Source organism: Aplysia californica, unplaced genomic scaffold, assembly GCF_000002075.1.
Source record: "Aplysia californica isolate F4 #8 unplaced genomic scaffold, AplCal3.0 scaffold00007, whole genome shotgun sequence".
In the NCBI taxonomy this organism is placed as follows: domain Eukaryota; kingdom Metazoa; phylum Mollusca; class Gastropoda; order Aplysiida; family Aplysiidae; genus Aplysia; species Aplysia californica.
This window is the reverse complement of record NW_004797277.1, coordinates 2,891,334-2,903,833: the sequence shown is the minus strand read 5'-3', so window position 1 is coordinate 2,903,833 and position 12,500 is coordinate 2,891,334. Positions and strand designations below refer to the sequence as shown.

At 38.4% G+C, this 12,500-nt stretch overlaps 1 protein-coding gene across 1 annotated transcript in view; it reads right to left on the bottom strand.

Annotated features, from left to right (window-relative positions):
* Nucleotides 1–12,500, bottom strand: part of LOC101856065 (serine/threonine-protein kinase ATR) — a gene marked incomplete in the record, with an annotated part of 74,155 nt that overhangs the window by 29,116 nt on the left and 32,539 nt on the right. Inside the window, 15 exon segments of the mRNA XM_013081704.2 lie at nt 1–38; nt 965–1,151; nt 1,781–1,918; nt 2,513–2,630; nt 3,935–4,083; nt 4,640–4,775; nt 5,310–5,398; nt 6,182–6,250; nt 6,889–7,003; nt 8,086–8,190; nt 8,959–9,078; nt 9,572–9,643; nt 10,715–10,800; nt 11,433–11,525; nt 12,275–12,355. The exon segment at nt 1–38 is cut by the window's left edge and continues 141 nt beyond it. Of these exon segments, the coding sequence (XP_012937158.1) occupies nt 1–38; nt 965–1,151; nt 1,781–1,918; nt 2,513–2,630; nt 3,935–4,083; nt 4,640–4,775; nt 5,310–5,398; nt 6,182–6,250; nt 6,889–7,003; nt 8,086–8,190; nt 8,959–9,078; nt 9,572–9,643; nt 10,715–10,800; nt 11,433–11,525; nt 12,275–12,355 (1,596 nt within the window).

Here is a 12,500-nt window from a genome sequence, read left to right as displayed (position 1 = left end):
CACAGCCTGGTACCCCGCGTCTTTCTCGTAATTAATGCCTGGAAAATTTTTGAAAAATGAAGAAATGACCAAAGGTCACATAAAAGTGTGTCAAGACGAAGAAAGAAAAAAGACAAAAGTAACCTAGAAAACATGTCAGAAAGAAGAAATACCATAATGTCACTTGACAGATGCTGAGCTATAGTCAACTGTCAGGCAGCGTACATTATCGGCCGTATTTCACAAAGAACAGAAAATTGCCCCCCCCCCCCCCATCTCACCAAGATTAAATAAACACCCTCCCTCTACCACAGTGTAAAACAAAACATCCCACAAATCTTAAGTGGCAGTGGAAGCAGCCATTGTACCAGCCAGACTTTATGAAAACAAAACATCCTCCTCACCTTTGAACCAACAAGACTGTGAGTAAAACAAAACATCCCCCTCACCTTTGAACCAACAAGACTGTGTGTAAAACAAAAATGTCCCCCTAGCTTTGAGTGTAAAACACGCCTCCACCCTCATATTTGACCGAAATGTGGGGAACAACTCCCCTTTTTTGGAACTCTCAGAGTGTGAGAAAAAAACATTCTCCCACATTTAACGCGCCCTGGTGGGGGTGAAAAAAAAACATCCCTTTACACGATACGGCGTGCATCGGGTAAACAAACCCCTCCCCAATTTTGACCGAGATGGTGTAAAAAAAAACCCTCCTCCTTCTCTTTTGCAACAAGACTGTGTGTAAAATGTGTAAAACAACCCCCCCCCAAACTTTGTACCAGACTATGTGTAGAACAAAACTTCCCACTAATTTTGAACTAGTCAGACTGTATGTAAAACAAAACATTCCCCTAACTTTAAACCGGCCTGACTGTGTGTAAAATAAAAACATCCCCTTAACCGTGAACCGGCCTGACTACGTGTAAAACAAAACATCCCCCTAACTTTGAACCAGACTGTGTGTAAAACAAAACATCCCCCTCACCTTTGGCAGCGGCAGCAGCTGTCGTTGTAGCAGCCAGGCTCTGTGCCCGGTGGTTGCACCACATGGTCAGATAGTCCAGGATAGAGAAGACCGTCTGGGCACTCAGGTGGTGGAAGTTGGAGGCGCTCTCAAGCCTGGTCTCAGGCTTCTGCATGTAGTTCAGAACCTCCATCAGCTCCTCAAACATCTGAGGACAAAGGATTAAGGAAATCACCTCACCGATTGTTCTTTTTGTCAAGGTTTAGTAAGAGTTTTACAGCACTTGCAAAACAATTAGGTCATATAAGTGTCAAAGATTAGATGTGTTACAAGAGAGTAACATACACAAAGAAAGGAGGAGAGGTAAGGACAATGGATGTTTGACAGGAAATAAGGAACAAGCCACACCAGAGCATACGCCCAACCACACACTGTTCCTTTAGTCTAGGCTTCTGGAAATGTTGAAGTCAAGAGAGAAGCCCACAAGCTGTGTATATCCACAAGTAAAAATGAAGCTTTTAAACTCTCAGAATGTGGCAAACTCTTCTCTGCAGGAATTGGTCTCAGTGGCCATAGCAGAAGCCACAAATATCTTAATCTTTATTTCTTTTATTTCCTTTTCAGAAATAAATTCTCCTCTGAAGATGCATTCGCCATTGTCAGACATAGACAGACAAACTGCTATTATTAATAATATTACTATTTCATTATAAACTATTTTTTTTTCCTATTCAAATATCAGAGGCTGCTGAACAGAAAAACGCTTCCATAACTGCTCTTTCCATTATTTTTATGACAAATAAATCTCCAGACTGAACGTGTCAGAGAAAACCTCACCTGTTTGACGTGAGTAGTTGAGCCGTCCAGTAACACTTGCAGGACCACATGAGGCAACACATGTAGAGCCACTTGCATGCTGTGACGTTTGGTGGCACTACACGCAGTGAACACCTGTCTCGCCTTGCCCGGTTTTACCTGTGCAGAATGTCATACGTTAAAATCTCATCTGGTTTTACCTGTGCATAATATCAATAACAAAATCTCACCTGGTTTTACCTGTGCAGAATATCATAAATAAAATCTCAGTTTTAAATATAAAGAATACAATACATTAAAATGTCATCGGGTCTACTTATACTACAAATTATACCCCCCCCCAAATTTTGTCTAGTTTCATCCCTACAGAAAATCAAGTAGAAAAACTGCCTGAATTCAACCACGCAGAAAATTCTACATATGAACATTTCACCTGGTCTGGTTTATCAATATAGTATACTATCTTATATGACAAGCAGGACACTGAAAAAAAGTCAAAGCTATTTAAGAAAAAAAGTGTTAGAAAGCCACAGACAACAGACGAGATCAACAGAGACATGCAGGTTTCTGGAGAATAAAACTAATATAATTATTATCTATTACAAGATAAAATATTTGAAAAGTTGTTTATATGAGACTTTTCATCGTTTGGTATCATTTCCCAAGCTCATCCTTTTTAAATTATTGACTATCTTATAATTCCAGCCGATTTATGATTATGACACAAAATACGAACTTCAAACCAGTGGCTACCTTGGAACTTAAGTATCCTGTCCAGTTCGAGACCCAGTCCTTGAAATTTTTTCCTCTCTCACTCCCATATAGTGGCTTTGGGTAATTTGCATAATCCGTATCAACTGTAAGTCGGTATCTGTCAAAGAAAAAAGACAAATGTTTGATTAAGATTCACAAATATCTCATAGCCTTTTCTGACAAAAATTTCAGGCTCAATGAGTTTCAAACCACATACACAATAGTAAAAAGTTGTTGCTTCACTCCGTGTGATAGAAAAAATTATTACAATATAAATCAGATTCTTTCACCAAACATAAGTGAACAAAACTTGGAAATGTCTCAATGGATTTACCATAAAATTTCTACAAGGGGAGTAAAAAAGTAAAGCAAAATCATTTCTAACTAAGAGAGTAAAAAAGCAATTGCAGCTATCATACCTAAAATTGAAAGGAAATAACTGAGTATCAGATTTCTATTTCTCAGCATAGTCTCCATTTTGTTCAATAGCAACTGTCTACCTATTCATAAGTTTACATATGCCAGCTTCTTAGAAGTGAGCAGGTTCGTCTTTTAGCCGAGTTTTCAAAGCAGCCTTTATTTCTTCATTATTGCTATAGTGCTGGCCTCTCAGTGCTTCTTTCATATGATAGGAAAGGTGAAAGTCAAAAAGTGCCTGCCACCTCAGGAGAACAAGCTGGGTGTGGCAGTGTTTCCCATCAAAACGAGGTGATTGTGATTGTCTCCTTTGTAATGTTCTAGCACATATATGCGGGCGGGCGTTGAAAAGGCACTCTTTCCATGTTCAAATTTGGTCTGACTGGTCAAATTCTAGCTTTCAGTCATTATTCAGCGACTTATGCAATTTGCAGCTTTCTTTAAGGATGATGGACAAATACTTCTTTAGAATAATGATTTTATCGAAAATATCCTTGGCTGCTTGGCTGGCTCAATTGGCATCATACTGGGCTAAGTGGCACTCTGGAACTCAAGTTGTTTAGAAAGATTTCAAGGCTGTACTCGTGATGTGGAGATGGACATTAACAGAGGTGCTAACTGGCAATGAAAAAAAAAAATCCTCAACTTTTAGGACCTGTGGAAACGACTAAAGATTTACTGATCATTTTGACTAATACGTCTCATATCAAGACTTTTTATGTGGAGAGCAACAATTTCTCAGCCATTGACCCATAAGGGGTCTTAAATTACGAACTGACGAAGGGCACTTTACATGAATTTTCTTCACTTCATCCACACGGGAAAGGATACTCAGCTGAGGACAGCAAAAGATATTGTAACTTGCTTTGAGTTTGAGTGCCTAACTGGCTGCTAGCGAAGTATGCTTCCCGGGAAGCCAAGAATGTTTTTGAGGATTCAAAACACAGAGCTCGCTATAGGGCGGGAATATGCGCTATATAAATACTATTAGTCATTATTATTTACTTGGAGCTGAACAGAGGGATGAGTATCTCCTGTGTCTGTTCCGGAAACATCTTCCACAGTCTGCTGTGTGGGCTAACCCCCTGAGTGCTTCCTGACTCGCTGATGCCGTAGATCTGAAGTAACTCCTGCAGGGCCAGAGCAGCACAGTCCTGGGAAGGAAAAGAGACAAATATAAAGCTTCAGAGTTGCTCTCTTAACCTACGTTATAAAATAATTCATAAAATAAATTAAGAAGAGGTGGCAACTGGCTATGAAAAAAAATCAGGAACTTTTTGAACCACATTGATATGTGCCCGCAGGGACTCAAAAATTATGGTTTACATTGTCTTATTAATCTTGTGTCAAGACTTTTTTTTATATGACATACAAAAAAGAGAAAAAATTACAAACATATATTTATAAACAAGGAGTATATTTCAAAATCCTGACTTTCAGCTTTGTACAGAAAATCAGCACCTCTATAAGACATTGGGTCAAAATTGCTACTCTGTGTTTTGTGTAATTAGAAAATGTTCCCCTTCAAAATCTGAGCACATCTGAGAATTAATTTTAAAAAACTGGGGAAAAAATAATGACAGTAAAGAGTTATTACAATAGTGGTCATTTTTTCGAACAGCCACACTTTGCAAAAACCTTAAGGCAAAAATTTGAAAAGGCGAGAGACAGAAAGAGTAAAGGAATCTCAGTGAAATGAAATCATCTTACCTGTACTCTAGGCTCGGTCGCTGCCAGAAAGGCTTTGACCACGATGTTGATGAGGCTGAAGGCAAACTTGTCCTCGTCAATACTGGCGTGGAAGTCGGCCAGCTTCACGCTGGGTTTGTTGGTGATGAGTTCTAGTCTGGGGAGCAGAGACAGAAAGACCATAGACAAAAAGTGACAGAAAAGAATACAAGTTTGTAACTAGACAAAATATTTGTACCCAATACAGCAAAGCTCTTGTGGTCAGACAACACTTACTATTCTCAATATGTTGATTTAGTTTTAGTTTTAATAAGAGTTTTACAGCACTTGCAACACAAATAGGTCATATAAATGCAGAAGATAAAATGTGAAACTAAAGATGTTTAGTTTTAGTAGAGGTTTTTCGGCGCTCGCAGCTGCATAAGGTCATATGAGCACCAGAAGATTAGAGGTGTTACATGAGAGTAACAAACATAAAAAAGAAGAAGAGGAGAAAAGTACGATAGATGTTCGATAGGAAAGAAGGAGCAAAACAAGAGAGTAACAAAACACAATAAAGAAAGAGAGATAAGGATGATATTTGATGATAAGTGTTTGATAGGAAAGACCTAATGTTCTCAACGTATGGAAAGTAGAAAAAAAAAACTTCGCTAGCAGATGAAGGACACACAGCCATTAAATAAAAGAGTACCTTCCAGGATCAATGGCTCCCAGCTCCCCCAAACAATGACCATAGAGGATCTGTGTCCGGGAGTCCGAGTCTCTGCACCCGTTCAGAAGCTGTGACGCAAGAAAAAGAAGATAATAAAACCATCTGAGATTGTAAAATACTTTCAAAATTGTCCAAAACGGCCCATCCATTGTCAAGGAGAAAAGTGGTTGTTTTAGACAGGTGGACATCTTGGTCAGTGTCATAATAATATTTCTTTAAATGCAAGGGGGCGAGTTAGAAGTGGTTGTTTGTACAGGTAATTTTCTTTGACAGGTGACAGTTAAAATAGGAGGTGCAACTGTATTCCTAATGATTGAACATATTTTTCACACCTTGCACAACAACATCCCAGCAGACAGAAGGAGTTACTTGAAAAAATAGTTTTCCCATGTGAGAATCGAACTAACTTCTTTTGAATACAATGGTGAAAACCTCAACTGCTGAACCACGGACGTCAGTACACCAACTGTACGAGCATGTGTTGAACAACATCTCAAAAAGTAAGTACAGAATTCCCTAAAATATCATGGGTGGTACATTCCAGAACCTCATGCAATATGGCCAAAATCCATGCAGTAGAAACGATACATTACGCACTGTTCCTCTTTATCAGTCTTCCCAACATTTTTATAAACAGCACAATGTCCAAAGTCCCCCCCCCCCTTCTCCTCAGGATCACACAGGTAAATTCTAAACAATTCTGTTTCATAAGTACCTTCCGCAAAAGCAGAATATTTCTCATACAACAAGAAAATAACCTGTATTAATAGAAAATACAGAATTCATGAATAAAAATTGTCATGAGGCTATCTTTTAAACAAATCTCGTCGACCATTAAACATCGCGCTCACCGCTGAAACCAAGTGAGAAATGACAGGCTCTGCTTGTTCGTTGTTCAATAAGTAGTTCTTGATCTCCATCTGAAAAAACAAAAAATCCCAAAGAAACAATGTGTTACGAGAACATCTCCTTGTCTCATTAAAAACACCAATTTTTCGAATTTGAGAATATTCTGAGTATTAATCTTTTATACCTCAGGTGACACAATCTAGATCAGTCCTTTTCGATATCAGGAGAAACAAATTTTTGACAAAAACAGTTCAATTGTATGTAAATCACCCCTGTCACATTTGCCTTTTCATTTACAACAAATGAAAATCTAGTTAAAAAAACAACTAATTTTTTTTTTTTTTTCAATGGCAAATGTTTGAATGTAGATCATTCAGGAGACAGGCTGCTTCGAATCCTGCCAACCTGGGCTGAATGGGATACAATGTCCCAGTAAAAGATGGAAATACTTTATAAAAATTCTCCCCACTTTGAATCGAACTCATGTCTTCTGCTTGTGATGGTAAGGTAAAGCCCCACTTGTCACATCTGCCTTTTCATTTACAGCTAATAAAAATCTTGCAACACCTCCCCCCCAAAAAACCCTGCTAAATTTTTCTTTGATATAACTTGAAGATGTCAGTCCAACTACTAAAAGTAACACCATCAATGCCAGTCTAAATCTTTCTAAGAGCTGAGTTGTTGAAGTACACTAGAACGACTGAACGACCTGCTTGTCCCTGAGAATGTTCCGGAGCTTGGAGAGAGCGTGTTCCCGTACGTCCAGACTCTCGTGCTGGACGCCCTTGATGCAGTGAGCTAGGAGAAGCCTCAGGTCACGGTCACTGGGGGGGTCAAGGACAAGTTTGCTTTGGTTAGTAAGAGTTTTACCGCGCTCGCAGCTGCATAAGACCATATAAGGGCGCAAAACACAAGGAGTTTGCCTTCACAACAGTTCACAGCACGCCTTGGTTCTGGTCAATGATCAGATTAAAATGTTTAAAATACGGTAAAAATCTTAATCTCAAAATGACAAGAGGTCAGCACTGAACACGAAAACAGTGACATGGTATTAATAGCATACGTTTCAGCCAAATAACTGTTAAAGGACTACAGAATGTATATTCAACCAACCAAATGATTGTTTGATTGTTAACGGACAGCAGGATGTATAATGTCTCCCCCCCCCCCCCCCCCCCCCCATCTCATCCATGCAATATACACCGTTTAGGAGGCAGGCCACTTCAATTTTTCCTGTAAAAGAACAGTCAGGGTTGAGTGGGTCACATCATGCCAGCAGACAGACTGAGATACCTGACACAAGTTCCATAGTGGGAATCAAACCAACATCTTCTCCATATAAAGGCAAAGAGCCTGATTACTACACCACAGACGCCAGTCTTCACATTAAAAGCTTACAAGAAATCTGGACAAGATAAACAAACAGAAAGATAACAAAATAAAGTCTCACATAGCAGTAGCTTGTGTAAACTCTGAATAAGACAAACAGACAGACAGCTAAGACAAATACATCAGACATTAAAATGTCATGCACATGAAAGAAGCTAGTAAAAGATCTGATACATACAAGCAGACAAACAAATAATAAGACAAATACACAAGCAGACATTAAAATATTCAATACCCAAAAGCAGCCTGTAAAAAGAATCTGATACAGACAAGCAGACAGATATAATAAGACATAAACAGACAGACAATAAAGCATCTCCCTCACAAAAGCAACTTGAAAAAAAACAACTTTTACAGACAAGCAGATACACAGACAGACAGACAGATAATAAGATATGAACAGACAATACATTAAAAGGTCCCACAAAAAAAAAAAAAAAGAAGCCTGTAAAAAATCTTTTACAGACAAGCAGACAGACAGGCAGACAGACAGCATGTCCTTTGGCATTCCCATCACCTCTCAAAGCTGTCCCCATGCTGTGTCAGGACCTTCTTTGCGTCTGTTAACTCCGGAATGTCTGGAAGGAAGTAGATCTCATGGAAATGTTTGCTCAGCACAGCTCTGAGGAAGAACATTTTCTAAATCAGGAAAAAGTACATTACACCCCTTCCCCAAGCAGGACCTCCAACTACCCGCTCAGCAAACAACAATACAAATTTACCTCAAAAAATTTAAAAAACATCCCACCACAACAACAAAAAATGAGAAAAAGCTTCACCTACTTGCAATTTTCATGTTGTTCTAGATTTGAGCCACTTGTTCAAGTGAAAAAAAACAACAACACGAATACCCCTTTCAACAACAATAGAAACTATCTTAACAATAATTAGACAGAACAAACAGAGGCAAGGTTTTCAACTATATTCTACCATCCTCTTAAGGAAGACTTAGGAAATATCAACAAACTAATTTCATGACAACACAACCCCCCCCCCCCCCTGAAAAACAAGGTGGTAAAAAAAATACCCTCCCTTCCACAACAACAGAAACTAACTATTTAGAACACAGAAGACAAAATTCCATCATCATACCAAAAGCAAAGTTATGTCACATTCCAAATCAGAAACTCAAATTTGCATGTTTCACAGTAATAATAGATAGCATTTGTAAAGCGCTAATTCTCACTCACCAGCAAGTTCTATGCGCTTTATAATCTATACTATTACCCCAGGAGACCTGATAGTATTCTCAAACAATCTCAAATTCCTGGAAAGCAGACAGTGCACAGTATGAATATTGCCACCAGCCATTTTAAGATTCAAAAATAAAAAACAGAACTAGAAAATCTGTAGGAATACCAAAGTTATGCTCCCTTCAGAGTTTCTTCACCTGTTCTCCACTATCATGTAGTCAAAGATCTGAGCCACTTGCTCCGGTAGACACTGCAGCAGCGGCAACAGCGTGGCTATGATCTGTGACATCATCACACCCAGCAGAGGCAGCTCCAGACTGGAAAGGGGGGAAAAAACAAAACAAACCTTAGTTGAGTTTTGAAAAGTAAGTTTGAGTAATGAGTAGCAAGTCTACACAATAACCAAGTATTATGTAAGTTATAGTAAGAGTTTTTTAAGGCACTTGCAACACAAACAGGTCATATAAGTACCGAAGTTAGTTAGACATACAAACTGAAAGAAGAAAAGGGAAAGAAAAGTATTAGGACCAGCCTATGGTACCCTTCAACCTCCCACCAGTCTGTCCTCAAGAACAGCTGTTGCTAGAGTGTGATAAATACTTACTGTCCAAATAATGTTGTATCAGTGGTTCATTGTTAGGTTCTCGGACTTTCAAGCGTTAGGTTTATGGGTTCGAATCCCATCTGGGAGCCCAACATTGTGTCCTTGGGAAAGGACAACAATGATACAACAACGAGACAACAACATTGAGACAACACAACAAAAACAACAAAAAACAACACAGCAACAACAACACAACAGCAACGTACCTCCTCACAAAACAGTTCCAGGCCTTGCAAGAAATTTCCGTGAACGGCTTCTCAGTGAACTGCAGTCCAAGCCTGAAGATTTATATTTTTTTTAAAACAGCAACAACATTTATCAACTGCGAGTCTGTGTTACAACAAAAATGAAGACTGTGTAAGAAAGTAGTCACCCACTCATTCGTAATGCACTTTTATTTCAAACACAAAGAACAGATGACTTCAAGCATGGTAGTGGTTACCCAATTAATTCGCTTTTATTTCAAATATAAAAAAGAGGTGATTTATTGTTTTCTGGGGTATTCTTTATTGACTGTCAAGGTGATTACAGCACTATTTCTATTCCATTGACTGAAACAAACATTCACTTCAGTGAACAACAACTGTAGTTTAACTAAATATAAAAAGCCTGACATACTAACACTAAGACTGTAAATATTTTAAACTCGATTCAACATGATTTAGACCATTTAGATAGCAGGCTGCTTTGCGTCACTGCCTGTCTCAAAATGCAGATGTTGCTTTCACTTCAAGGAAATATTTGAAATCATACATCCTCTTCTTTTGCGAACAAACACACATGGCTTTACAAAACCCTGCACCTTTTGGAAGCGAGAACATTCTATTCTCAGGGGATAAAGTTGTCAAAACCCAAAAGACTGAAAACTACCAGAACTCTGTCACAGAACTATCTCCCTCCCTATCACCTCACCATTATACAGCAAGATCTGTGGGACCCCCAGTTCTTCTTTGGTTAGGCGGGACTTCTATGAGAAGTTGCTCAAATAGAGCTTTTAAAAATTACGGATTTAACTTTTTTTCCAGTTTACGGCCAATTTCGGATTAAATAAGTTCAGTTTAAGGAGTCTCCATTATATTTGCATTTAGATTTAGCCAAATAAAGGAGAGAAGAAGTTTGTCAATGGATCATAGCATATTTTTGTCAGTGTGGAGGTATGATTCAGAAAAAATGCATGTGTACGACAATATAATAATTCGTTGTGAGCCTCAAGTATGAGTGTAAGTATATTCATATGTATGTATGTATGTATGTATGTATGTAAAAAAATATGTATGCTAAAGCAAACCAAACGTCCTACTGGAATCAGTTAGTTAAAGTGGAATTTTATTCACTTCTGTACAACTCACCTGAGCGTGTTCATAACTTTGTGTCTGATGGTGCTGATGTGCTTCGATCCCATCAGTTGTATGATGGAGATCACACTCTTCAAAGCCTGCCAACAGACAAACAGAATCAAGTGTAAGGGACTCTCTGCACACACTCAATAGACTGCAAGTCAACCACAAATAGCTTACTGCAGCTGCTTTACAACACTACTGACACTATTCATATCAATGAGGCGATAAAAGATAAAATTCACATCTTTTGTAAGCAAAGGCAAAGAGCCTAACAACTGCCACACTTTTAAAACATCATTTCTTAAATAATCTTTGGACCCACAACCAGCAAACAAGACATGTCACTCCCTCAAAATAGTATCAAACACAAAGTAATATCAATGCCACATTGGCATTAATTCAGAACTTATTTTTGTATCTTATGAAGGCTGAACCATCTTGTTGTATACTGTCATAAACTAACAAAACGCCTTTTCTTATTCACAGCAGTTTCCAGTGAAAAAATCGTTTAGTCAGTGTAACCTTTAAAAAAAAAAGGCATTCTTTGGAAATTTGAATTCTAATTTATTCAAAAACTATTTACAGTTTCAAATTGTTTTTTCTCACAAAGAGGGTAACTGATCAGGCTATCGATTCAGCAAAAAAAATAAATTTGGCACCAAAAATGAAAAAAGATGTTTTGTCAGCTTAGGGCAGTATATAATGTTGGCATCTAGTAGCCACGCACCAGTTCTTTGTCCCCCATGGTGATGTTGGAGTTCATGAGCTGTGTGTCGAAGAACGCCAGGACACCCAGAAGACGAGGCTCAAGGTACAAAGCCTGTGGAAAGAAAACAAAAATATGTGAACAAAATTAGGACAGTTCCTACCGTAGACTGTTTGCCATGCAGCAATTGATCGTTTCCCCCCCCCCCCCTTTCCATTCCATTTTCTTTCCTCTTAGCATGTTTCAACAGGACTGGGTCAATAAAAATGTTTAATTCTGGATAAAAAAAAGTTTGGGTTCAACAATGCAAGTTACTACGACATACAGTCACTCTTGTCCAAGACAGCCATCCACTGTCAAAGCAGAAACCTCATTCCATTCAATTTCCCTCGATATTTTTCATCACCAAAAATTTCTCATACATTGGATACCATCAAACAGAAGGCTAAGTTTTGAACCAAGACAAATTTGTTTAAAATAAGACACCCGGACATGAAAAATAAAAGGATCCCCCCCTCCACCCCCCAAGCAATTCCATCTTGTCTATAACAAAATTATTTGCTTATTACAAGGATCATTCGTTTCTTCTCAGTTTGGAGTTCATTTTATGCAAATAGGTTAAACAGAAGCGGAGTTATGGGTAACTTTGTGATGCTGAAAAACTGGATGACAAAATAGGCTGCGTTCAAAGGTGGAATAATTTTCCGTACACTAAGAGTTAATTCATGAGCAAAAATGTCCACAAAAACACAAAACTTGCAAAAATTTTTGAGATTTTTCACATGATCCAGATTCTAGCAGCTTTGGTCGTTTACTCTTCAAATCAATGGCAAGTAATAAGGTAAGCGACTTACAGTACGTACCATTTGTTCCGAGGTTTGAATCTCCTCTGCACTTTTGCACTTCTCATCATATGTTGCTAGAGTCTTAAGTCCACTGAAAACCTTGGGACATAAAAAATAGCAAAGCATTCAAGTTTTGTTTTAGAAAATCAAAGCACATGCACACAATACAGAACGTCAAAAGAGATGAAGAAGTGTGTGTGTGTGTGTGTGTGTGTGTGTGTGTGTGTGTGTGTGTGTGTGGATA